The 27,878-nt window shown below is 34.2% G+C and overlaps 2 protein-coding genes across 2 annotated transcripts; both read left to right on the forward strand.

The window, feature by feature from the left end:
* The first annotated feature begins 12,931 nt into the window (after nt 1-12,931).
* Nucleotides 12,932-17,054, forward strand: LOC123552979 (uncharacterized). The gene is made up of 3 exons (XM_045342731.2): nt 12,932-14,957; nt 15,892-15,957; nt 16,704-17,054. The coding sequence occupies exons 2-3, from the start codon at nt 15,892-15,894 to the stop codon at nt 17,025-17,027; spliced, it is 390 nt and encodes a 129-aa protein (XP_045198666.2). The 5' UTR covers nt 12,932-14,957; the 3' UTR covers nt 17,028-17,054.
* Nucleotides 17,044-23,305, forward strand: LOC128546025 (uncharacterized). Its single transcript, XM_053542275.1, has 7 exons — nt 17,044-17,052; nt 18,369-18,503; nt 18,880-19,167; nt 20,424-20,558; nt 20,939-21,244; nt 22,480-22,617; nt 22,934-23,305. Exons 1-7 carry the CDS (start codon nt 17,044-17,046, stop codon nt 23,024-23,026), a joined length of 1,104 nt encoding a protein of 367 aa, XP_053398250.1. The 3' UTR covers nt 23,027-23,305.
* The last annotated feature ends 4,573 nt before the right edge of the window (nt 23,306-27,878 follow it).

The raw sequence follows: 27,878 nt of genomic DNA on the forward strand, positions 1-27,878 counted from the left end.
TACATACTATTCAACACCCCTTTTTCTTTTCGTTTTCTTGAAGCAAATGTGTGGATATCTTGTGGAAAATAGGTCTACGACGGAGTGAAAATCTAGAAACTAACAAAATTGGTCTGAAGTAGCTGAACTTTATATGAAACAAAGAACAATTTCTTTTATTGGTATATAGCCTGTATATAGGCAAAAAAATTTCCTACGGACAGAATTTCTTTAAACTTCGTGTATTGACTGAGAATCAAGTTTAAAACGGAAATATATATTAAAAATCATAGGTAACAGGGTTTGATCTTGAATTATCTGTCCTTGAAAATATTTTTTTTCAGTATTTTCCGAATTTCAAGGGCAGATAATTCATGACCAAGGCTGGGCACCTATGATTTATTTTATTTCATATTTCTGTTTTTGATTTGATTCTATGTCAACAAACACAGGTTAAAGAAGAAATTATGTCCGTAAGAAAAGTTTGCACCATGTCAATATAGACACTGTGGCAAATGTCCTTAACTATGAACATGACAAAATGATACCGCATTCCCATGGATCGAATTTCTTTAAACTTGTATACTGATTGCAAATGAAGTCTGAAACAGACATATAAATTAAAATGCACAATTTCCATGCCTTGATATTGAATTTTCTGCCCTTGAAAAATGGATTTTTTAGTATTTTCTGATTTTCAAGTGCAGATAATTCAAGATCAAGACCCGGTACCTATGATTTTTAATACATATTTCTGTTTTAAACTTGACTCTCGGTCAGTACACAAACTTTAAAGAAAAATTGTCCGTAGGAAAAAATTTGCCGATATACATATATAATACCTGTCCGGTATGCCTTTAAAGCTGAAATAAAAGATAAGTTTGAATGTGTGTTCTTTTTGGTGAAAATCTGAAGATAATAGAAATCTATCATTATTTCAAATTTCTGCAACGCTGTATAATAGTTATCAAAATGAACATTTCATATCCTCTTTCATTTTATAGAAAATTGGCAATTTTATCGGTGAATACAAAGTTTCAAGTTTCAAGTTTCAAGTTTTATTAAAGCAAATCGACAATACAATTGCCTTTGGCCAAATACAATCGTATACAATTACATACAATGAAAATGGCAACACATTCAACATATACTACAATACAAACAGTCTGCAAAATAACAATTAAGGAACAGTTTGTAAAGTATCAAGGATATCAGTTCGTAAAGAAAAAGCATGTTTTACATATTTACATAATCTAAGCAATTTACATTTATTTTCTGAGGACATGATATTAACAAATTTGTTCATAGATGGCCATGACATATGGCCCAAATAGTTATTGCGTATATCAGTATACTTATTACAACAAAGTAAGAAGTGATACTCTGATTCAACAACTCTATTATTGCATATTCTACAATGTCTGTCTTCTCTGTTTACACCGGCATATCGCCCAAGTTCAATTTCCAAGGAATGTGAACATAGTCTAAAACATGTTAAACTCTTGCGAAGTTTGTAATCTGACACTAAGTCTAAATATGTTTCATATTTGAATGTACATTTATACTTTCTATAATACTCTAACTTGGACATAGTATTTATACTTGCTGATCAATCCTGAATATATTGATCATACACTCGTCTCTTTAGAATTGGCATATAATTTACATTGGGATTAAAATCATTTAAAATATACGTAAAACCAAGTTTATCAATAGAAATATTCATACATGATGCCCAAGAGTTTACAATATTTTTCCTCTCTAGATCATTGAACACAGCATATATAGGAGAAACAATGTTTTTCTTGATTTTTAACATATAATTTAATGATCGGATTTTACTTAACACAGATATAGGAAATCGACCTAGCTCACCATATACAGCAACATTTGGTGTCTGTTTGCGAACACCTAATACATATTTACAGAATTTGATATGAAGCTTGTCGATTTCTTTATAATCGTAAGCTCCCCAAACTTCAGATCCATATAATAATATAGGAGCAACCATAGAGTCAAACATATGCAACTTTGTTTTAACATCTAACTTTACTCTATCAAAAATAGTAAGCAGACTATGATATGCCCGAAGAGCTTGTTCAGATAGAGCTTTGACTGCTTTAAACAAGGTTCCAGTGTAAGTAAATTTTATATCAAGATGTGTGAACTCCTGTACTCTTTCTATTTGTTCACCATCAATAAAAATGTTTGGATAAATACGAGTTTTGCGTTTCTCAAATACACATAATTTTGTTTTTGCAATATTGATTGTCAATCCCCATTTACAAGAATATTGATAAAGGCTATCAACTTGTGCCTGTAGACTAACAGGGTCAGTAGTAAACAATACAATATCATCGGCAAATAACATTATGTACATTGACAATAGATTGAGATCATTATCAGTTAAGTTATTAAAATCAACAGAATTGACGACATCATTGATGAATAAAATAAATAAAAGCGGTGAAAGTGGTTCTCCTTGTTTAACACCTAGTGAAACATCAAAGAAATCTGTCATTGACATATCTGCAGATATTTTTACACATGAGCTAACATTTGCATAAATAGATTTTACCATGGTAACCACTTTACAACTGATACCAGATTCAACAAGTTTCACCCAAAGAGCATTGTGTATTACAGTGTCAAAAGCTTTCTGATAATCAACGAATAAACACCAAAGTTTGGACTTCGCATGTAGAACTTTCTGTATGATTGTATGGAGTAAGAATATGGCCTAAGAAGTAGAACGGTTATCCCTAAAACCAAATTGATTTTCACAAAATACAACTTCATTTTCACACCATTTGTTAAGTCTATTTCTCAACAACAATGAAAATATCTTGGATATAACATTGATTATGGTAATCCCTCTTTAATTACCAGGGTCATTTGTAGGGCCCTTTTGTGAATCGGGACAATATACCCTTTGCACCAGTCACTTGGATAAACACCGGTATCATATATCTTATTATAAATTTTACACAAATATGGCGAAATAAAATCATTAGCAGCTATAAAGAAATCAGCAACATTTTTGTTAAAGTCACAACATTTGTTTCTTTTTAAGCATGATATAGTTTTACGAATTTCATCAATTGAGAATTCAGAATCAAGCTGATCAATATGAATTTCATCAGGAGTGCTTGCCGAGTCTTGAAAATCAAATTGACCAGTATCATTACCCTTAGATAAATTGGAAAAATAATTCATGAATTCATCAGAATTGATATCATTCGATACATTATTATTTGATTTTTTAAACTTTTTAACATATTTCCAAAAGTCTTTTGGTGACCTTTTACTCATTTTTGAGAGTTTAGTTTTCTCTTTGTTATAGTACAATGATTTAGCTTTACGTTTACATTTAGCATAATTGCTTCTGCTTTTGAGAAATGAGTTTTTGTAAGATCACATGGATTCATTGTTAAGTTACGTTTGCATTGGCAAAAGTCACTTTTTGCAATACGACACTCTTCATTAAACCAAGGTGACTTTTTCATTTTCACTGAAGGTTTTGTGGAACATGATCTACCATAGCACTGAAAGGAAATATCATGTACACATTTAGACAAGGAGTCAACACAAGTGTTAATATCACTTTCTCCATTGCATAGTTTTTCTGTAATATCGTCAAAAACATGTTTATTGGATTCCAATAGTTCATTTAAACGCTCAGTTTCAGTTGAGTTCCAGTATAGTTTATCTACACGTGGGTTAACATTAGACGTATACACCTGATGATTAAAAAACATTGAAAAAGAAATAGGCGAATGGTCAGAAAATTCAGTTTGATCTAGAACGTACATATTATATATTTTATCAAAGTTAGCAAAGTTTGTTATCAAGTAATCAACAGTACTGGAGTGTGGTCTATTTCTTGACATTGAGTGAAAAGTTGAACGTCCCTCCTCCAGGCGCCCATTGGCTATCGATATATTATTTTGCTTGCACAAATATAACAAACGGTTTCCAAAGTTATCAACATGAAAGTCGTCATTACGCCGTGGGGGGATATATTCACATTGCTCGGACTCAGGCATATTAACATTTCCAAGTTTCCAAGTTTATTCAACAAATTCTCAGTTTGTATATATATACAAAAACATGAGACAAATACAAGTAATTAAAGAAAACATTACATATAGTCACGCAAATCAATGAGGGCAACACACACACCTCTACATTAATTTTATCGAATTACGGAATCTATAAGTTCTATTTATAGCAAATTAAGACGGGTTACAGGTTAAAAATAGGTCAGATTATGTCATTCAGAAAAGCGTGTCGATAATGTGTAATTGATGGTAGGCATAGCGATCCAAATTGGAATGTTCGATGCGGTCTGAAAGGGTCCCAGTCCTCGAATTCAGGCCTCCAGTGACGTATACATCACCAAGAGTGCTATATCGCCTTAAACAGTCATCTAAATGGTCAAAGAAATCAAACTCGTACAGACTTGAATTGTTATTTCGGTAAACATTTGAGTCTTCAGGTGGTACATAACACGTGCAGGGATATACATCATTTTCATACCCAAACGAGTCTTTTCTAAGTTTGAACCAGACTAAACCCTTGTTATCTAGGCTAACTAGTTCAATTTTATTTTCTAGTTCTAATTTATAGTAAATCACAACCCCTCCACTATGCCGTTTTGCCCTGTGGTTAAATTTAGGCCGTGGACAATTGAAGGAGGCGTACCCTTTAATGTTTATATTGGACAATTTAGAATTCCAACACTCCGTGAATAACAATAAGTCATAGTCACTTACAAAATTTATGAAATCGCTATCATTGATTTTTGATCCAATACCCTGAACATTCCAGAGCAAAAAGGTTAACTGTTCCGATTCGTAATCCTACGTAAAACCGCTAGCACCCGTGCTTGGAGGCATTTGTAATCCTTCGAGCTCTTTGATCGGCAGAGAATTAACGGAATATGAGCGATTGCCGATAATCAGTTTATCACCCTTGAGCGACGCAGTCTTTTTATTGTACCTGGCTTTGATCAGTTCGGGGATTAGTAGCCTGCGACGTTCTTGTATTGTTTTCGGAAATTGCTCACCTACAGTAACTGAAATCGACTGCTTCTTTTCGAAAACTTTGTTTTTCGGCGAACGCCGTCTAAATTCGTTTTCGTTACCTAAGCCACGTGACTTCTGTTTGCAAATCAAACTACTTGATAACGCATTATAGATAATTTGTCAAAATGGAAGATTTATGTAACACTCTGCCTGATTGGACGAGAGTGTCAATTTCTTTCACTCTGTTGATTGTGCTACGCTGAGTGAAATGTAGACAAAACGTTTATCCTAAAGGACGCTGTTCACAGTTTTAAAGCTAACTTTGGCTTAGTATATTTAGAAAGAATATTGATATATCTCAAAATGATAAGTAAGTTTTATAAATATGATAAAAACCTGTTCAAATACCAACAGATATCAAATTAAAGAAAGAGCTGAATACGGTCTGCGTATCACATGAATAAGGATGTGATGAGTCTTTTATGTAGAGAAGTGCTTTTTAAAAGATTTTCCTTGTTACGATTGTCGTCTGTATATGAAAAGATTTCTTGCTTTTGTGACTTATTCAGATTGCATATTAAAATGAGTACTTGTTTGCTTTGATATATTTGTTATATTTAACTGATTTATTATATATGAATATTTTTCTTCAGTATGGTATGCAAATATTGAACTCAGTTGAAATCTGTTTTATTATGTATATGCTATATAATGACTGAATCTCATTACACTGAAACGAAGGTACGCTGCATACAGTTTATCTATGTGATATGACTACGGTGAAACTTTGCTTATGAAACAGAAGTATTGAAATAATTACAATTGTATGTTTGGCTTGACCTTCACTTTTTTTATAGGTGTGACGTGATTGTCCAAAGATTCATGAATAGCGAATATGCTATTTGTTAAAGCGGGATCAGTTGGCCTATTTTAGAAATAAATAAAAATAATAAATAAAAATCCTTTAATTGATTTTTTCTCATGTATTCTAATCAAACTTGACTTGTAGCATCTTTATTAGGCCCACAGCCAACTTTTTTCAGATGGGACATTCAGTGACCCCTTTAAGGGGCTGCTAGAGCTAAATCTAGAAATGTCTTTATACAGCGTCTCATGAACAGCTTGGTGGATCTTTGCCATACTTGGTCTGGAGCATCATTATAAGGTCCTCCTCCAAATTTATTTATATAGGAATTTGGGCCCTATTAGGGACCACTATAGCTAAAAGTAGATATGCCTTTCTTCGCATTAACCACTAAAATGTAATAGATTTTTATCAAACTCGATGTGTAACAATATCGTAAGGTCTCCTGCTATTTTGTTACAAATGGGGATAGGGACCAATTTAGCTAAAAATATAAACACGTTTAATGACTTCTTCTCATGAACCGCTTCATGAATCTTCATCAAACTACTGCTGTAATTATTCGTCTAAGGATAAACGAAACAAAATTGCAACCCTACGAAACCTTTGCGAAAAATTAAAAAGAGAACCATTTAAATTGTTAAAGTGCGGTGTTTAGTTTTGCAATTTGAAAAATGTTAGATGAAAAATGAATGTTAGATGAAAAATAAATTCATAAACTTCTTTCCTTATTACAATAAACCGACCATCTTTTTTAAAGATATTTCTTGTTGACCATGTATTTATCAGGGGGGTAGTTAAATTTGACAATAATAGGCCTTGTCTTGCCAGCTCATGAGCTGTGTATGTCCCTAATCGGTGCGTACGATCAAGTATCACGGTTGCAGACGGATCATCAATATCAAGAGAATCTGTGAAGAAAGAGTGTAAAATAGTTGTACAGTTCTCGTTCTTCCATTCTTCCGCAGAAGCATTCATCAAATCCGAAGAACAGAAGATTGTCTTTCATCGATCGGGACTGCACATCTAGCAATTCATTGTTAATATCATTTCATACTTATATGTCGTTGTTATAATGATATTAGAAAAAAATACATTAAACGATTCTATTATGTAAGACCAAACGTTAGTAAATTTATAGATCTGTTGAATAGTATGTATAAGAATATATTAAAAAAACTAAGCATGTTATATAAAATTTGCATTATCTCATAGAACTGCAATTACTTATAATTAATTACAGTTCATCCTCTCAATAGTATCTGTAGGAATATCTTAATATTGCCATTGTGACTTTGTATATATTTGTATTATTTATGTAATTTGTGATGATGTATTTATTGTACAAATCGGAAATAAATGTATGTTCTGTTCTGTTCTGTTCTGTTAAGTCTCGCATTTTCTTTTTTAAGATCAATTAATTCTTGCTCGATTTTATGCTTACATGACTTTTCATCTTGTAATAATTTGTCAATAGATAATTGTTTCTTTCTCACTTCGTCGCATGTTTGAGAATCAAATGCCCGACTCGCCTCTAGGCCCGTTACTTGCGATTGACACTCACTTACTTTATTTTCTAACGTATTGACTCGAACGTCCATCGAGGTCAATTTCTATGTCAATGTAGTGAGCTGAGACTCAATATTGTCAATTTCATCGAGCTTTTTCAATTTAGTGTCTAAATCCGCTAATCGATTTAACACAGTTAGCTGAAAATCATTCGTACTTTGGGGGGCCTGTTGAGGGGGTACCATCTGTGACTGGGGTGGTGGGGAATTATATCCAAGCTGCTGACAGAATGACTGGTTCATAGGTACCCCGTACATCATTTGTCCATTAGGGGTAGGATTTGGGGAACTTGCAAACTGGGGCATCTGTTGGTTAAATGTGTGTTGCCCAGACATATTCATGCTTTTAGAATAATTAGCGTCAATAATACCTTGACCAGTCACTTGCCTTTTATCAGGAGTATCGACGGTTGACCCTGGGGAACCCTGTGATATGTTTCGCTTTTTCGATTTTCTTCCCATTCATAACACTAACAGAGTGTCAAACAAAACATGCATGATAATCCATGAGCACTGGTGAAATCGTCAAAAAAATTGTTTTAACCACAAGTATAGTGTTAAAAGCAATTCATAACATCCATTTCACAATGGTTTCGGCCTTTTAAATCCAATAAAAGTCAATAAGATCCAAATTTTTATCACAATTTCAAATTTTGGCTGTCATTTTCACGCATGCGCATTACAAAAAAAAAAAAAAAAAAAAAAAAAAAGTACAAATTCTCTTGAGAAAATTTGTAAAGTTGATATTGTTCTCAGATATAAAACGCCAGCAAGCCTGTCAGTAGAGAACCGACCTTTTGCAGACTCAGCTTGTTAAAAAAGTTCGTTAAAATATATAAACAACGATTTTCAAAGTGTCTGTATAGAATATAACACTCTTTTACTGAATCAGTAAAATAAAATTCCTTCGCATCTGAACTCCAAACAATGATTATATTCGCCGACAAATCACAAAATGATATATGTTATTTCTTAAACAACGCACGAAAATTGTTTTAAGTGACGGACCGGACAACTGATATAATTAGAGATTCTACATTTCTTTAAGGTTGAAAACTTCGAGCTAGTGATATTTGCAATGTTTTAAACTGTATTAGAAGTTCTTGTTGATACTGGAATAGAATTCCCCATTTCAGTGCTGAACTGTTGACCAGGCTGCCGTTGACGGGTGAAACAGTGTCAGTAAGAATAATCCAACAAACTTTTCTGCCATTCATTAACAATCGCAATAGAGTGTTCAAAATCAGGTCCGGGTAGTTTCTGACTAAGATGTTTTAAGTTTCCGTTTTATATACATATATACTGAACAGTGACCATACCCAAGCGGTCACGTTTTTTATGAATAATTCGAATAGTCTTGATAAAGGGTCACCAAGAGAACGCGTCTGTGAAATAATTTCAAAAGTGGACTAGCGGATTATAGGAAGATGTCCTTTGTATAGCATGTAGCCAAGCGGAAATGGAAGGCTATCCGAGGAACATCTTCAACTTCCACTGGTTTTAGAGTAAATATCGCTTTGAGGAAATGGAGGACGGACGACGACGGGTGCTGGACATAGCGAGTGCAAATAATAATGATAATACTATGAATACTTTTTCTTGTTTGTGAGAAACATGCAGAAAAGATCTATAGCAGTCGCGTGATAAATTACTGCGATATTAGAAAATCTTTGTTCCATATATCCACTAGGGTAGGGTTCTACTCCAGATTATTTTAATCCACTGACAACAATTTCTGAAGACTCCTCTGAAATTTTAAAAGTGTTCTAAGGTGCGAAGTGAATATAAGATTAAATAAAAAAATATAGATAAAATAAGTTACAAAAAAGTGAAAAAGATTATGAGAAATATCTTCTTCAAATTTAATTAATGGTATTCATGTATTTTGAACGTGTTATTAAAAAAACAAACAAAAAAAACAACAATCTATTTAGTATGTAGTTTGCTCAAAGGGACACTTACATATGTAAATAAGTTTACCGACATTATCAAAGGTCACGTATTCTAACGATCGCAAATTCTTTGGCCGGGATAATTTGGGCCACGACTGTTTGTTGACCTTGAATAAAACACCCTGGCAGCAGTTCGTGACGTTTGGACATAAGCATACGGGTAAAAGGCCACATTATTGTATATATATCGGCGAATTTGCATAAATATAAATAAATTGCAATTTAACATTATTTTGGAGTTAAAGCTGTATACGTGTCGCTGCAGGCCGCAATCAAAATCCATTATGAAAGTTTACACTAAAATATAAGTATATAAGTAAGCAGAACAAACCTAGACTAGCTATGGGTACGAAATTCTTTTTTTAAATCTATGTTTAACCCCTTTATATCTTTTACTCTGTTGTTAGTGTTTTATGCGAAAAGTGATTAATTTTAACCTAATATAGAAATTCGGTCGTCAAATGCGCCATACTTGCACCTTACGGAAGACTTGCAAATGTTTCTAGCGGCATATGAACATTTGTTACATAGATTTATAACAGCTGTTTGTGTACAATTATGTCACTTTTTAAATGTAAGTCATTTTAATTTTGAAAACGGTTACAGTAAAAACTCCGAAAACCGGACCCTCCAAAAACCGGAATCCTCTGAAAATAGGTGATCCATGCTTTATAAGTGTTAGTCTGTTTATATCTCTATGATAAGAGAAACATTCTTTTTATTAAAATGTTTCAGTTTTGATATATAGCAGAGAGATACAATGCAGATTTTGAAAAAGAAAAACCTAACAGGCATTGAATATTTATAAACCCTCTCAGAATTGTCAATGCAAAATCCTCTTAAAACCTGACTTTTGACTTGGTCTGAGGGTCCGATTTTCAGAGTTTTTACTGAACTGTATTTGTCTTTTTCTGTACAAAAACATATTTGAAAGATATCACTTATAGATTAAGACATCTCTCTTTTGCTGAAAAAGGTATAGCAGTCGACGTCGTGTTTTCGATCGAAAGGGGGAATGTCTCGTGTTTACAGAACTTGATTATAAACTTCCACACTTAGTGTGAAAGAGGTCCGGTAGCTCAGTCAGTAGCGCATCTGAGCGGTATTTGGAGGCTCGGGGTCTACTAATGAAGTTTAAACGAAAGAATAGCGGCACAGTTCTAATTTTGTTCTGAAAGACCTCTGGGTTTTATAGTACACCAAACTTAAAAATGTACTCAGTATTCTTTTACAAAAGATCAAGGGGACCTTATAAAAAGTGTAAAGTGTTAAGCCTGTAATATTAAGAAGTAGTGCATCTCAGGTAGAAGCCGACAATCATAGTCTCTAAACAAACTACAGCAGGTGAAATAATACAAAATAAATTTTGAAAACTATAAATGAAATGTTTTTCGTTTTTGAACAGTTTGTCACTAGAAGAAAACCAGTTTAAGACTATACATAATACATGATTATATTGCAAATTGTAAGTAATGAGAAGATTCTATGAAGCATAATGTATCAATTTAACGAGAAAACCTTTTACTCCATAAAAAATAATGATTATGAAGATTTTTGGATGGTCCACCAATGGCCTTGGTCTTCCTACCCTTCAGCTTGCTTAAGTACATCACACTTTCTACATTGATATAATCTTGATCATAATCAGCACTGTACCCAAAGTTAACCTTGTCGGAATGTTTATATTTACTTTCCTTGTGGCTGTTTTATATACAAAAATCTGTGATATGATTGCTTGAGAACAAATTTTGTTTTTGTTATAAGACTATATATGTACTTAAAATGTGATTTATACTGTGACCGCTTTGCACTTAAAAAAATATGTATTGTGCACTTTGTTAAAAATGGTTAAGATTTTTTGGTGGTACCTCTAACTATACACAGTAGTGGAGTTGATAATTACGCTCTCATGTGATACTAGTACTAGTACTTGCTTTTTTTATATCCATCTCTTTATTTTATTTGCCCTGTCTCTTAGCATTTTGATTGTGCAATTGGTGTACATAATGATATTTTGTAATCTTAACATAATTATATTTTGATTATTTAATCTCCTGGTTTTAAATAATTTTGTATTTTTGAATTATGCAGATTATTATGTGGTAATTTGTTTTAAACTATGTTCTAATGAAAATATTTTACTTACAGCTCTTATATATTTGGTGCTAGTTGTTTCTAGTTGTTTTCAGTAGTCGGTTAAAAAGCTCAGTCAGAGTCAGAGCTTATGTTGTATTGTTATATGTCTTGCCGACTTAAAATAAAACTGATCTTATCGGACAGGTTTGTCTTTCTATACATATCGTTCGATATATTTCCCGAGTTCGCAATTTGTGCTAACACGCTCAAATGCATGTGATATTTATATAATACTGGATGGGAACCAATGTCCGGACAGGTCCACTTTATGGACAATGTAATAACCAGTTTATAAGCCTGGTAAAGGAACTAGCGCGGCGGCCATCTGATCTAGTTGCGTAATGGCAGACAGGTTATTGAACACGATTTTTTTCGTTTGGGAGGGAGACAGAGGTCTATTGTTTAAAAGTCGATGTGGATGTATTTTTTTAACAGTTTGGTAGAAAAAATATTAATGTTTAAATTTAGTGGTATAAATCACGTAAAATGCAGAGCTGTATTTTATCGCTAACTTTATTCTATATCTATTCAAATTATTAAAACATCATGTAATACAAAATTCGGGTTATTGAGAGTTTCGTGGCTGCTTTTGAAAGTTTAGTTATCTGTAATGTGCATAGTTTGCAAGATTAATGATACAGATATGTTTAAAATATTTTATTGGCTTATTTCGATATCAATATAACAGCAAGTTATCGTCAAAATATTTTTACAGGCTACTGGTGAACCACACAGGGAAAATTCTCCTTTTATGACCCCATTTAAGGCCCTATGGAACCCATACTTTACGTCAATATGTAATGTTGTTTTTTTCGGATGCAGTAGCGCTTAAGTATATGCAATATCGTTTTCATTTATGTCAAATATTATTTTTGAGAAGAATATGAGGATTTGGCCGGCGACTGGTTCCCAGGCAGTAGTTCTGCCTGATAATGTACCATTTTTAGTTTCGAGTTAATAAAGGTATATGCTGTTCTATTACACATTCTTTAGGATTTTTGTCACAAATTATCCGACTTAATTCTCTTAAATGAACAGAGACAGGACACCCGCGAAGCGGATAAGGTGGTTACCTTAGACGTTGGCACTGTGTCCCGACCGTGTTTCCGCATAAGTAGCAATTAGTTTAGCAGGAAAGTAACACCAAATTTACTTTGACCATATATTGTTAAAGCATCTAGTTTAGTTTAAATTTGGTATGTTACTGCATCTTTTCATAACAATGTAAATACATCACATACAAACATAATTAGATTGTATATTGACAAGGAAAAAAAAGCAAATGGGTTAGACTCTAAGTTCTGCCAACATTATAATCAGTCCTCCCATTTGCGACTAAGTAATGAGAATTTAAATGATCGGCAGGATAAGCCATGAATTCATTTTATCTTTTTTTTTGCTGTCCTGACACACAGTATGATCTCATAAGCTAACACTGTAATTTCGAGGTATCAGATCGAATCGACCTGTATCCCTTATGTATACCAGTATTTCCTTGTGTATACCTGTAATTCCTTATGTATACCTGTAATTCCTTGTGAACATCTGTAATTCCATATGTATACCTGTAATTCCTTGTGTATACCTGTAATTCATTATGTATGCCTGTAATTCCTTGTGTATACCTGTAATTCCTTATGTATGCCTGTAATTCCTTATGTATACCTGTACTCCTTGTGTATACCTGTAATTCCTTGTGTATACCTGTAATTCCTTATGCATACCTGTAATTCCTTAGGTATAATTCCTTAGGTATACCTGTAATTCCTTATGTATACCTGTAATTCCTTGTGTATACCTGTAATTCCTTATGTATATCTGTAATTCCATATGTATACCTGTAATTCCTCAAAGATTGAATGATCTTCATCAATCAAGCTAACTGTACAAAAAAGAAGTTTTCAAAGATTGAGTGGATGGAATGTGCGAGTGCTGTGTAAGAACTGTATCCTTTCATTTCTGAATCTATAGACTTACAAAGTCTGTTGAGATCAAAGAATCTGTAATAATGTTAATTTCTTTCTTCATACTGACATTGATGTTTTCTCAGAAAACTATTTTCTCTCTAGGCTCATCTCAATTTAGATTCAAGAAAGTGCTATTAAAGAGGATTTTATAGTAGAGATATTTGTTTTCAAGGACTCTAAGGACTGATGCCAGTCTACTGAATCCATATTGAATATGAAGAAAAAATGCCATGTACCTTCTGCATAGGCGTAGGAAGCCGGGGGACCACCCCCCCCCCCCCCTCCAAAGCTAGGATGGCGATGGGTGGCGAACTATAGTTTGGTCCCCCAATATTTTGGAAAAGAGATATAACTTGCAGTCTAATATAACATTTATTTAGTATCATATAGAATCTGTTGGGTTGTCAAAATGGTATACAAATGAGTTATATTCTTCTGATATTAGCAAACTGAATTGAACAAATCCATCACCGTTTAAAAGTACATGTATTTGAATATGCGGCATGTGAAACGTTGCAATATTGAACTTTTTTACATTTGTATTTAATCTTGATACATTTATATTCTATACTTAGTATGTACGCAGGTTTGTTTAAAGGTCCAATACTAAGGAAAGTGAACATTTTAATTTCTTTTAAAAAGCACAGAAACTATTTCATTTTATTGGAAAATGAAAGTTGGTATGTAGAAATTCGAAATAAATCGCAGTATATGTACAATCATTTTTCTATGAAGTATGAAGAAAGTTAAAAAAACCTGGGGGGTCATTCTGTCGATTCATTGAAATTTCATCATAATACACATACATTTCTTTGAGTTCCAAAGACATTCTGTAAATTTTGACCTGCCAATCTTCATTATTTCGTGTCTTGCAGAAGTCTATGCACTGGCTATGAAAAAACTTGCCTGCTCACTTTCCCTTAGTGATGGACCTTTAATAAGCGGTGATTTGTATTGTATATTGTTTATGTATATTTTTTGTGTTTTCCCATTTGTATCTAATAATTAGATATTTATATTTCATCTTATTGTTTTTTTTTCTATTTTCTATGATTTCTTATTTGTACTTAATGATTAATGATTTATATTGTATTTTGTTTATCTATATTCCGTGTGTTTGTTATTTTTTTTGTTCAAATGCTAAACATAATTATATTAATAAAGCTTTCCATCTGATGTGAAAGGTTAAACTGTAGGTTGTAGAATACGAAAACAAGATTGTACGTACGTACTATCCGGTCAAAAAGTAATGCAAATTTTATTTTTACTTTAGTCACAGTGTGGCTTTAGGCACTCTCCATTGTTTGTCTTGTACGGGTGATTGAATATCGTGATTTGGACATCACGATTGTTTTGGTCAGTGTCAGACAGGTCAGATGTAGGGCAGTTCCACGGGTATATATACCCATACGCTGGCATGTTGCTACACACTTCAGAAAGCTGCACAAGGCAAAAGTTTCGAGGTAAGATTTTGATTTTTCAACGTTATGTTATATTTATATAGTTAAGATTGAGAGAAAAGCAATTTGAATTTATCATTATCAGTATTGCTGATATTACTTATGGTGAACGTCTGGACTTGTCTAATTAATTGTGAAAAAATCAAATAATTTATTTACTTTAGAGAGGAACCCCTCCGGTTCGTGTTGATTATACTGTTATTTGGAAAGTTAATTAGACAATACAAAAATTGTATCAATATTTACCGGGATTTTCTTTCCTTATTACAATAACTCCAATTCATTCATAGATTCGATAAATGCATTAGTAATTTTGCGACTTGTCTTTTTTAATGTTATGTGAAACGTATATTCAGTGGTTTGTTGAAATATCCAAAAACAGTGATTTTGTCGGTGAATAAAATCTAAGTTAGGAGTTTTATATCACCAGGGCGAATCTGGTGTATACTTCGACCTTGCACTGGAACAAATATCGTCTACCACTTTTATAATGACATTCATATGTAGTTCGATTTTAAGAGAAATTTCGAAATGCTATTGTCAGCAATCGTTTTTCTAAATGTATACCACATTTCAAAATGTTCATCTTCCTGATTCTTTTTTACTTTTCCAAAAACATTTAAATTATTTCATAAAAGCTCTTTAGGAAAATAATACTTCTCTTTCAGTTATAATTGGTGCTGATTGACATATATTTATATTACATATCTATTAAGAAATCTAGCAATTTATTTAATGTGGCACCAAGCCTCAAGATATCTATATAAACCTGTGCTGAACTTGAATGAATGTCCGTCACTGTTACGGTACTGACGGACACTTCGTTTTCTTTTTAAGTTATGCTATGCTCAAGGTCATAATCTTAGAATATCAACTTAAGGAAAAGATACCTAACTCACAAAAATCTCTTTTTTATGATTTATCTTTTTGTTTTCAGATGCATCTTAAGCTGGTAGTTATCGTGGTGTTTTGCTTGATCCTGGCAGCTTCGGCAAAGCCAGCGGTATGTCTTTGTTTTGAAATATAGGGATTTCTAAATGTTTTGCTAAAAAGTATTTATTAAAAAAAAAGGTATTAACCAACCAATTTCCTTTTACTTGGTGCCGGAAAATACTTATCTAACACTTGATTCTTAGGAACATAAAATCTGCCCTTTTTCATAAATTACTGATTACATTGTAGGTACGGGTTTCATTTTGTTGTAATATTTCCCATTTTGGACACCATTTCTAAATCGCAATTGTTACTTCATTTGTTTATTATTATTATTATTATTTTTTGCAATCTTATAATCAGAATGCCTAAGTTAGAATAAGATATTTAAAAAAAACAGTTTTGCAAGTTCAATTTGCTGGAATTTTACACATATAAATTTTTTTTCCTGTGACAAATACATGTTGGCCACAAGATTAAAATGGTCAAAGAAATCTGTCAAAATTTAAAATGTTCGTACTTCCAACACTGCAGACCTACAGAATGGTTCCTGGTCTTGCAAAAATAGGAAGATTTTTTAAAATTAAAAACCTGTTACAAAATTGATATACTTGTATTAAACAAAAAAGATGTAAAAAGGAATACCCACAGTCCAAGAACACAGCCCCCTCCCCTCTACATGTACACAGCCTCCTCGCCTCTACCTGTACATAGCCCCCTCCCCTCTACCTGTACACCTTCTAAAATGATTTAAACGCAAATTTTAACTTAAAAGTGATAATCTAATGATTTATAGCATATATTGTATATCAACAGAAAAAACCAGGCGGAAAAGGAAAGAAGGGCGATAAAGGTTCTAAGGGAGGCCTTGAAAAGCCTCTTGTGAAACTATGCGATGGCCTTGACAGCGGTGATATCACTAACACTGACACAGACTACGACGGTGTGTTTACCGACCTCGAGCCAGTGTGTGACGACCTTCTAGATTATGTAGATTCGCAAACGGAAGAGGGAAATACCGACGGCGATGTCTCAGTACAAGATGTAAGACTTTTCTTTTCATCTTTTATCATTATCAATAAAATTATTATTTCATCATCACCATCATCATCATCATCATCTGGTTCAGCAGGTAACTAAATTATGCAGAATTATGATGGAAGAGGTACGTGTGTCTTTGCCCAAAATCAGTCCCACTTACCTGGAAATAAGCCCCAGAAAAGTTCAAATGGTTACAGGGAGTTTCATTCCAGCTTTTAGAAAGTAGCAAAACCCTTTATTAAGCCAAAAAACATTGGTACATGAGATGTTTTTGTCTTAAAGAAGCGAGTAGAATTTTCTACCTATTTTGCTAACATCTTCTTTTCTTCGACAATCAAATGTCAGTAAAACTTAAAATTTTTAATTTTTAAACATTTTTTTTTCCGTTTCCTGCTTATTTCGGCCATACTGGGCGTACTATATGGAAAAATGTATCGGGCCAAAAAAAAATGCTTCATATGGCCAGATTAAGTAATTCACAGACAGTTCAGGATGCTGTTCAATATCCTGAAAACTTGTTTTGTCCTTTTTGCATCTTTTTGTATTTAATGGAGGTGTATTTCGACTAAAGTTATTCTTTCATTATATGCTTTTGAATTTATGAAGTATTAAAGCGAACCATTCTTGATATATCACAGTGAACATGGTATTGTTTCTGATAGGAAAGTACAAAATTGGAGAAACGTAGTAAAAACATTGGGCAGGCGTGAAATTAAAATAAACTGTTTTTGTTTTATTTGCCATTTAGGTCACTGTCTCCTCACTCCTGAACACCAGTCTCACTATCCGTTATATAATACTTCAAATATTGTTTCTTTACTTGTTTTGGGTCTTTAACGCCGTTTTTCACCAGAATTTAAGTTAATTAACGGCGGGCAGTTAAGCTAACCAGCGTTCTTGGATTTTACAACAGAACTAACCTGTTTTCCGCAAGTAACTGCCGACTTCCCCACATAAATCAGTGGTGGAGAACTAATGATTATAGACAAAATGTCTTTCATCAGTCGTCACGGAAAACATACGTCTCGCCCGGGAATCAAACTCACGACCCCACGATCCGGAGATCTGCGATTTTTCTACTGAACTTAGCGGGCTGACCTTAAATCTTGGCAATATAGTGAAGCTTGTTCTAAAGAAAACTTTTGAATAAAGGCCACTACTTTAATATCTGCTTATGAAGATTACTATCTTCTCTTCCCTTTGACCAAAGTACAGTGTAAATTTACTGTTTTGCGAGTCAACTTGTCAACAAAAGACCAGCTTTTTCCGGACTGTGGTCTTTACACACAAATTTGCCTATACAACAAATATAATAATGAAACTTTGTATAAATAAAAACATACCAAACCTGCTCTACGTCCAAGACAACGTCAGATTTAAATCATTATTATTATCGTTATAACTATTTATATTGTTATTATTATTACTATTATCGTAAAGCTTAAAAAGAAAGGAGGCAAAGGTGGCAAGAAAGGAGGCAAGGGAGGCAAGGGAGACGGGGAAGATGAAGAGATGGACGCCGTGCGGGCCCTACTTGGATTCTGCAAGCAGTTGGATAAGGCAGTGGAGAAAGGCGTAAGTTATACGACTGATTTCCTTTTTTTCTAGTTCCTATTTACCACTTTTGCTATCACGCATCTCCTCATTGACCGTTAGGGATTTTAGATTTATTATTTCGAGGCATACTTCCGATGTTATAGACATCAAGTTGTACTTCGCAGGACAAAAATGTTTGTATCTGAATTATTCTACTTAAAAATAAGGAATACCACATATATACTGTATATTTCTATTTTTTTTTTATTGTTTTCCGTTATCTTACATCGGCTGTATAAAAGGAACTGTCACGAAAAAAATCCACCTAGTATTGGTGTTATATAAAATTGTTTAGAAAAATTGTTTAACTAAATGCTAGATTCTACCTGATAGTATTTCGTTTGCATGTTTTCAGCTACCTGAAGATACTCCAACAGAGTTGACAGATATTTTCACCGCAGTGGATCCTATCTGCGATGATGCTCTAGCCATTGCTGAAACCAATGCCGAAGAAGAGGAAAAAAAGGGAGGTCCAGAAGGGGCTCTTGTAAATCTATGCGAAGGCCTTGAGAGTGGTGACATCACTAACACTGACACAGACTACGACGGTGTGTTTACCGACCTCGAGCCAGTGTGCACGGAACTTCTGGAATATGTAGATTCGCAGACAGAAGAGGAGGGCGGAGATGTCACAGTACAAGATGTAAGACCTCTCTTTTCATATTAGTGTTTACTATTTTTATCATTATCATTATAATCATTATTTCATCATCATCATTATCATCACCATCATCATCATGCGCTTCAGCAGGTAACTAATTTGTCTTTACATGTCTCTTTCAAGCTGCCCATCTTGTTCATGTACATTGTAAACGACAGCATATGCAAGTTTATGTAATTCAGAATTATGATGGAAGGGGTACGTGTGTCTTACGCCAAAGTCAGCCCCACTTACCGGGAATAATAAAAGTCCAAGACAAGGTCAAAAATGGTTACAGGGAGTTAGTTTAATTCCAGCTATTAGAAAGTAGCAAAAGTTCCACTTTGTTTACCCCTTATTAAGCCGAAAAGCATTGATAGGCTACATGAGATTTTTAGCCTAAAAATGCTACCTCTCCTGCTCCTCAATGCTCAAATAATATGTCAGTAAAACCGACTGAAAAATATTTGAAGAAACGGGTCTAAAATTTTCGTATGTGTCAGATTTTTACTGCTGTATATCGGCCAAAAAAAGTCATACTTGGAATTAAATTGGAGATATTTTTCGGGGCATATTCATAAAGGTGGCTACTCTAAGTAATTTACGGACAGTTCAGGGTGCAGTTCAATAACCTGTAAAACTTTTGTTGCCCTTTCTTGGGAAACATATATCCGTTATAATATGGTTTAAACCTTGTTTCTTTTCTGTTTTGGGCTTAACGCCGTTTTTCAACGGTATCTGATTTATATAACGGCGGGCAGTAAACCTAAACAGTGTCCTTGTATTCTGTATCAGTACTAAGCTATTCTCCGCAAGTAAGTGCTAATTTCCTCACATGAATCAGAGGTTGAGGTCAAATTATTTCAGACACAATGTTTTTCATCAGTCGCCCGAGGATCGAATTCGAACTTACGAGCACCCCACGATCCGCAGATTTGCTCTCCGTCTAGTCGGCGTATTTTAAATGCTGACAAAAAAGTCAAGATTGTGCAAAAGAAACCCTCTGAATAAAGGCCATTATTGTACAGCCTGCTTGTAGAGACTATCCTCTGTCTTCCCTTTTGACCTGCCAAGAAAAGACCTCACTTTTCACTTCCCATTTCCAGTGATCTTTACAGACAAGTTTACCGATACAACAACTTTGTACAAATATACAAATAAAAACAAGTTGATTGCTCTATAGACAATATCCGATTTAAAGGTTTTCAAATTTTTCAACATTGATTTTGCGTTTTAATTTTATTATTATTATCTTAAAGTTCAAAAAGAAAGGAGGTAAAAAAGGAGGCAAGGGAGGTAAGGGAGGCAAGAAAGACGGGGAAGATGATGAGATGGACGCCGTGAAGGCTCTACTTGGATTCTGCAAGAAGTTGGATATGGCAATTGAGAAAGGCGTAAGTTATATTCTCCGTTACGTGTGACTGTTTTCCTTTTTTCTAAAACCGTTTCATAGTTTTGTGCATGGGTACCACTTTTGCTACCATTCATTGCCTTGCTTGGCCGCTAAAGGGTTTTTAGATTTATTGTTTGCTCGAAAAATTTCCGGTGTTACAGACACCAGGTTCAGACTGACATACGTTGTACTCTTTCAGCAGAACAAATGATACTTCTGTTTGAAAAAAATATTTTTAAAAATAAGGATTATCACACCATGTTGATTTCTTGTTACATCGTTTGTGTAAAACAATCAACTAGTACTGGTGTTGTATAAAATCATTTTAGAGGAATGTTTATGCATGTGGTATCTTCCAGTATTTTGTATGCATGTTTTCAGTTACCTGAAGATATTCCAACAGAACTGACTGACATTTTCGACGACGTAAGTCCTATCTGCGATGATGCTATGGCCATTGCTGAAACCGATGCCGAAGAAAAGGGTGGAAAAGGAGACAAAGGCGATAAAGGGGGTCTGGAAAAGCCTCTTGTGAAACTATGCGATGGCCTTGAGAGCGGTGACATCACTAACACTGACACGGACTACGACGATGTGTTTACCGACCTCGAGCCAGTTTGCACGAAGCTTCTGGAATCTGTAGATTCGCAAACGGAAGAGGAGGGCGGCGATGTCACAGTACAAGATGTAAGACATTTTTTTATCATTATCAATGTGTTTATTTTTTGATCATAAAGAGGAAAAATGGCAAGACCGAAGTTTCAGTGCAAAATGTAAATATAAGTCCTTCATTTACTATTATTATTACATTTTTTGAATTATGCACATTTTTGTTGTATCATCATTTATCAGTTTTGGGGCAGCTTAGCAGAAAGCTGCATTTTACCCATCTAGCTCCATTCACGCTGCATATTTCATTCGTCTATTGTGTAAACAACAAAATTCGCATGTAACTTAAGCTGATGATAGAAAATGCTTAAAAATTCAGCAGCATAATTTATAGTAATAATAATAATAATAACAACAATACCAATAACTAATGAAATATATGATATAATATCTTTACAAGCGGTTAAATATTCAAGACATGAGTCAGGGAATAATGGTTCAGACATATGGCTGCAAAGAGTCAAATGATGATACTAAGCAGTTCACAGTCATCATTATTAATAACAATAATAGATCTAATAATAATCATCATCTAATAATAATAAAAATAATGATAATAATAATGTTGTTGTTGTTGTTGTTGTTACTGATGTTTATTAACATTTGTCAATATCATGTCTGTTATTTTTGACATTACCGCAATGAGAAATATTTAGATATTTTACCGAACAATTTACTGAGAAAACAATATACCGGGTTTAGAACTGCATCACATAGCTCAGAGATTGAAGTGGTATTGACAGAATAGATCGTACCAGTAAAATATGCTCCAGTCAGATTGTCAGATTTGATTACCATGTTCTACTTTGTTGTAATAAGTATTCATATACAAGTATTACATAGAAATATTGTGTTACTACAGCTTGGCCGTCTGTTAATTAATACTATGTTCTCTACTAGCAAGAAAAGATTTGTAAATATGTAAAATAAACAAGCGAAGCTTTTAAATCTACGAAAACAAACTCTTGAAAATCTAACTGCTTCTTAGATTTTCATGTAATTTTTAGTTGAATTTCTAAATGCATGATATTCGTATCTTATTGAAATACTCTATCTTGTTTGTATGTATAAATCAAATAATCATTGACAATGATAATTAGATACATGTTTGAATATACAACAAATATTAGAATGAAACTTTGTATAAATAAAAAACATACCAAACTTGCTCTAAGTCATAGACAACGTCAGATTTAAATCATTATTATCGTTATGATTATTTTATTGTTATTGTTATCACTATTATTTTAAAGTTTAAAAAGAAAGGAGGCAAAAAAGGAGGCAAGAAAGGAGGCAAGGGAGGCAAGAAAGACGGGGAAGATGAAGAAATGGACGCCGTGAAGGCCCTACTTGGTTTCTGCAAGATGTTGGACAAGGCAGTGGAGAAAGGCGTAAGTATATAAAATTATCATCCGTCTTGTACAACTGCTCTAGAGCTATCTTCCGTTTTGTACAACTGTTCCAGAGTTTGTCTTGTCTCTTTTCTATAGAGGTTTCTTAATTACGTGTTCCAGTATTTTCACCATCCATGATTTTTGGGTTTTCTGAGGCATACAGAGATGCCGTCATAATCAGGAGTACAAACATATTTCTGTTTTGAAGTGATGTATCGCCTAGGGGATAACTTCAAAGACGTCTACCGATTATTAGTGAAGTGGGGTGTTTAGCTAAATGTTATGTAACACTGCTTCTTTCGCATGTTTTCAGCTACCTGAAGATATTCCAACAGAGCTGACAGACATTTTCGCCGACGTCGATCCTATCTGTGATGATGCTCTAGCCATTGCTGAAGGAGCCTGAAGAATATAAATAGAATTTTACAGAGATTTGTCCGATGCAATAAACTTTTCACTTCAGATTTACTGTACGCATGTTTTGCATAGCCACAGTTGTCTTGCATTCGCTGGCGAATCATTTCACGAATTAAATCAATTCAGGCTTAAGCGCCTTTCGAAATCCTAACTTTGCATATTTTGTCAGTTAACTTGCAAATGAACGCATAGAAAATACTGTTTAGATAATATGTACATTTTCTTTCTTCTTGTTTTTGTTTGTCAATAAATACACTGCATCACAATAGCAATCTTTGTAGTCTCTTACATAAACATCCCTTAAAAACTAAAGCTCATGAAAAGGTACATTAAGAGCCATATAGACCCAAAATCGTTTGGTCAGTTTGTTTGTTTTGTTTTGGGTTTAACGGCGTTTTCAACAGTATTTCAGTAAATGTATCAACGAGCAGTTAATCTGACCAGAGTTCCTGGATTCTTTACCAGTACAAACATGTTCTCCGCTCTTAACTTGATTCAGAGGCGGAGGACGAATGATTTCAAACACAAGGTCTTTTATCAAATCGTCACGGAAAACATTACGCCCTGCCCGAGGATCGAACTCAGGGCCCCGCTATCCATAGATCTGCGCTTTCCCTATTGAGCTCAGCGGGCGGGCTGTCTTTTGGTCAGAGCGGTAGAAGTGGTGCAGTGGTTACACTGTCAGACCACGAAACCAGGGGTCGTGATTTGAAGTCCCCATTCTAACTTAATTTAGCACCTTGTACGCTAAAAAAATCAGGGAAGTTTCTGGAATTGGAGCGTCAACGGTATTTTGTTCTATCCTTTAAGTTTTTAAGTGGGCTTCTATCGGTGGCGGCTTTAAACTGGCTTAAAACCAGTTGGGGTTAATCTGTTGACCCTAGACAATAAATGTAAATGAACACTCAAAGAAATGTATAATTAATGTTATAGTGTCAAAAAAGACATACAGTTACACATGTCGCGAAAATTTGTGTTTCACATAGCAACCTATACAAAGTGGTAGAGGGTCATATTGCCCTATGTATCTATGTCCGCTACCGGGCAGACTTATGACTCCATCAAATGGTGGCTGTTGGAACAAATGTAGTTATTTTGTAAAAGTGTCATTCCTAAAAAAGAAAAGTATTAATGAAGTAAAAATACTTATCGGTATTGTAAAATTATTTAATAAATTAAAACAACAACAACAACAAAAACAAACATATATCAATCTTCTATAAACACGACAGTTATTTTACAATACCGGTGACCGGTGTGTGAAATCGCAAACACAATTATGTGACAAAGACTTATAATATTACCGGACAATGCAACAAAGAATGGTAGATTTAATTATTTCAGCAACTTTGGGGTAATAACGAGTCAGTCATCAAGAGTAAATTTTGTCTTTTGATCGATGTGAAGGAGTATTTACACTAATCAGATAAAAATAATATTGACGTACACATTTTCCAAATATGTTATAAATAAGAAATTAACCTAATTTTATACTGACTCCGATATTAAAGCGCAGACATAACGGATCTCTTCAACACAAGACGTATATGAGAGTAAAAAGTCCAGTAAAATCTGTGTTAAAAATCAGTTATGTTTTAATGTTTTGTTTTTCTGATGAGTTATCCAATTCAAGAAACCTTCCTTCTTTCCTTAAAAAGAACTGTGTGGTGCAGTTATATTGATATTTATATTCAAACCCTGTTTATAAGTCAGAGTTCATTACATCATTTATAAATCTTACTTGATGTGTCTCGAAAAAACAAGGACATATATCGAACAGGAATAGCCGTCCCCCAGGAGTGCAGCCTCCCAAACAGAAACCCTACAGCGAGTTTTTTTTTCTCAAGTAAATACGGGGACTCGCCCTACAACTTTGTCTCCTTAATGCGCAAACCAGCTAGTATCATGTCCCAAACCAGCCAGTAACATGTCCCGAACCAGCTAGTAACATGTCCCAAACCAGCCAGTAACATCCAAAACCAGCTAGTAACATGACCCAAACCAGCCAGTAACATGCCCAAAACCAGCTAGTAATATGTCCCAAACCAGCTAGTAACATGTCCCAAACCAGCTAGTAACATGTCCCAAACACGCCAGTAACATGTCCCAAACCAGCTGTAATTATTAGGATAGAATGACATCACACAGAACAAAACTAGAGGTTATTTAATAACAATAGCAACGCGCTAGCGGCCCATTAGACATTTTTACATCTTAAATGTATAGACATAAATAACTGAAAATAAAATTACATTTTTTTTTTTGCAAAAGAAAATTACATCAAGATTTTGAATATATTTTTAGCAATATTTAAGTGATGTCTCTGTAAAATTTCAAGTTATTTGTAATTAGTCACTTGCAAAAATATCATGCGCGCCTTCAGTGTTCTACTCTTCTTCTTCTTCTTTTTCCACATACAGCACATGAGTGTATTTGACTGTACAGTTGAAACGTTCCAGAGTATATATAGGTTAAAACTATGTACACCCGTTAGCTGTCTTACGCTGAGGATAGAGGAGGGGCTGCTGCTATGGCGTGGAGGGCAGCCTTGAAGATCTCAACATCTGGAATGTGACATTGCTGTATGGGGAAAATAGCCTCTGGTCGCCCTCCTTCTTCTGTCATTTATAAGCTGTGCTACATCAGGGATTTCAACCAAACTGTGTGTTATCTTGAATAGCATGGTCAGACGTAAGAATCTACGGCAGTCCTGAAGCGATTACCAATCGGGACTGTTGACCATTGATGTGATACAACCTGGGCTTCTGTCTGAGTATTTGTTGCAGACGTAGCGAGCGGCACGGCGCTGGACTTTGTCTGTTAATCTCCACCATGCATGTCCCAAAGACACAGGATCGTGTGAATAAATGTTATGCCCACTTGGTTAGTCCCTAACACACGTAATGGTATTAAAAGACAAAAAATGTAAACACACATGGAACAAAATAAAGTTAAAAAATTGTTAGGTTTTGTGTTTTTGGTGAGCCATGAGCACTAACATTACAATTTGTAAAGATAGAATTGTTAATACTGTTGTTAATGACGCTATTTACAAATCCCGTATATAAGTCACAGTTCATAACAATATCTATAAATCTTACTTGATGTCTCGAAAACAAGGGCAAAAGTTGATAGCAAGAAACCCTAAAACAGTATCTCTATGGATGTGTAGTGATTGACATTTACATAAAACTCTTAAAGATAAAGCAAAACAAAAACATACACGTTGCGGTACCGACTTGAAACCGTGATTGGCAAAATATCACACAAGCCCTCAGTCGTCCAAAAGATACAGAACAGTATCAGCAAAAGTTATGCCCACTTGGTTAATCCCTTACACACGTTACGGTAACAAAAGACACGAAATGTAAATACGTATGGAAGAATAAAACCCCACGTGGAACAAACACACAAGTACTCAATGCCGTGACAGAAGCAAGAGAAACATCATAAGTAACAAGAGGACCATAGTGGTCCTAACTGGCTAACCGGAAACTTTTTTACCTTAAATATATGTATGATACACTGAATCATGAATGGTAACAGCAGTATGTAAAAAAAAAAAACACAACATAAAACAGCTCAAGTGCCCCCATTTAAACAAATCTGAGAGGTCCTTATTTGGATGCTATAACAAAATTTAGCATTTATACAACGGATAAATGACAACCAGTTAGTTCATTGATAACACTGGTTTTCGTTCCTGTCTCGTATTAACAAACATTTTGGCACACAAAATGTTCCAGATAATGCCCTACATAAAACAAACTGAAAGGAAAAGCAAAAAGAGTTGTTATTTTAGAGGAATTAGATATAGAAAATGTACCTATAGGTTAGAGACCACCATTTGTCTTCCCATAGACTTACATTATAACATTATGGCGTGAACGGCCTTCCATAAATCGAAACATGTATATCTAATTACATGTTTTTCAAGAACTATCTCAGTTCTGCCAAAATATCGGACGAAAAATACATGAATAGTGATACTTTATTTAAGTACTTTTCGTGTGAATGAGATAACTGCCTGCTTACATCGTTGGCATGGCAGGAGAAATTCGTTTGATACAACTTTTTTTTTCAATACACACAAAATGTAGCAAATTTTGTCAACATGTATAATGAAATACTGTAAATGCAGTAAAAAATCTCAGTTTTGAAAAAAAAATCACTTCTTGGATTTGTTTACATGCCTGACAAATCAGAACACACAGCCGCTACCTTATTCCCGGGTATACACTTACCTCATTCCCAGAAAGTTCCATGTACTTTTTTGAATTGGTGGTCTCTGATCTATATACTAGTGCGTACGTTCACATGGACTGTGTGTGCATTGCGGGTAAGTAGTGAATATTAAGATGGTTTTGAGACATCTGACCCCCCTGACCTTTTGACCACTTCTAAAAAACTGACCAATGCCGGACAATTTAAAATCCACAGGGTTTAAACCCAATTAAAAGTTTTAAATACATATGATATAGATGAGTTTACAGAATAAAATATATTGTTTGAAAGAAAGAAAATTTACTGATAATATAAATCCTCATTATGTTACAACAAAAAACGGGAGAAAAATGATAAAAGCTACCTGTTCATCTTGTGGAAAGATGAAATCAAAGTTTGTTAAAAGTACAGGAGGTAATTTAGATATTCACAAAGCAATGTTACCTTTATTACCTAAGAAAGGTTTAAACACTTCCAGGATATAATTATTGTGGGCCAGGAAATCCCTAGATAATGGACCCCCTGTCAATGAACTGATGCAGTATGTATGGACCATGATTTTGCTATGACAGCGATGTAAAAAAGGGTACATGTGATAAGCAAATGCTTTCCAATTT

This window comes from Mercenaria mercenaria, chromosome 4, assembly GCF_021730395.1.
Source record: "Mercenaria mercenaria strain notata chromosome 4, MADL_Memer_1, whole genome shotgun sequence".
Classification (NCBI taxonomy): domain Eukaryota; kingdom Metazoa; phylum Mollusca; class Bivalvia; order Venerida; family Veneridae; genus Mercenaria; species Mercenaria mercenaria.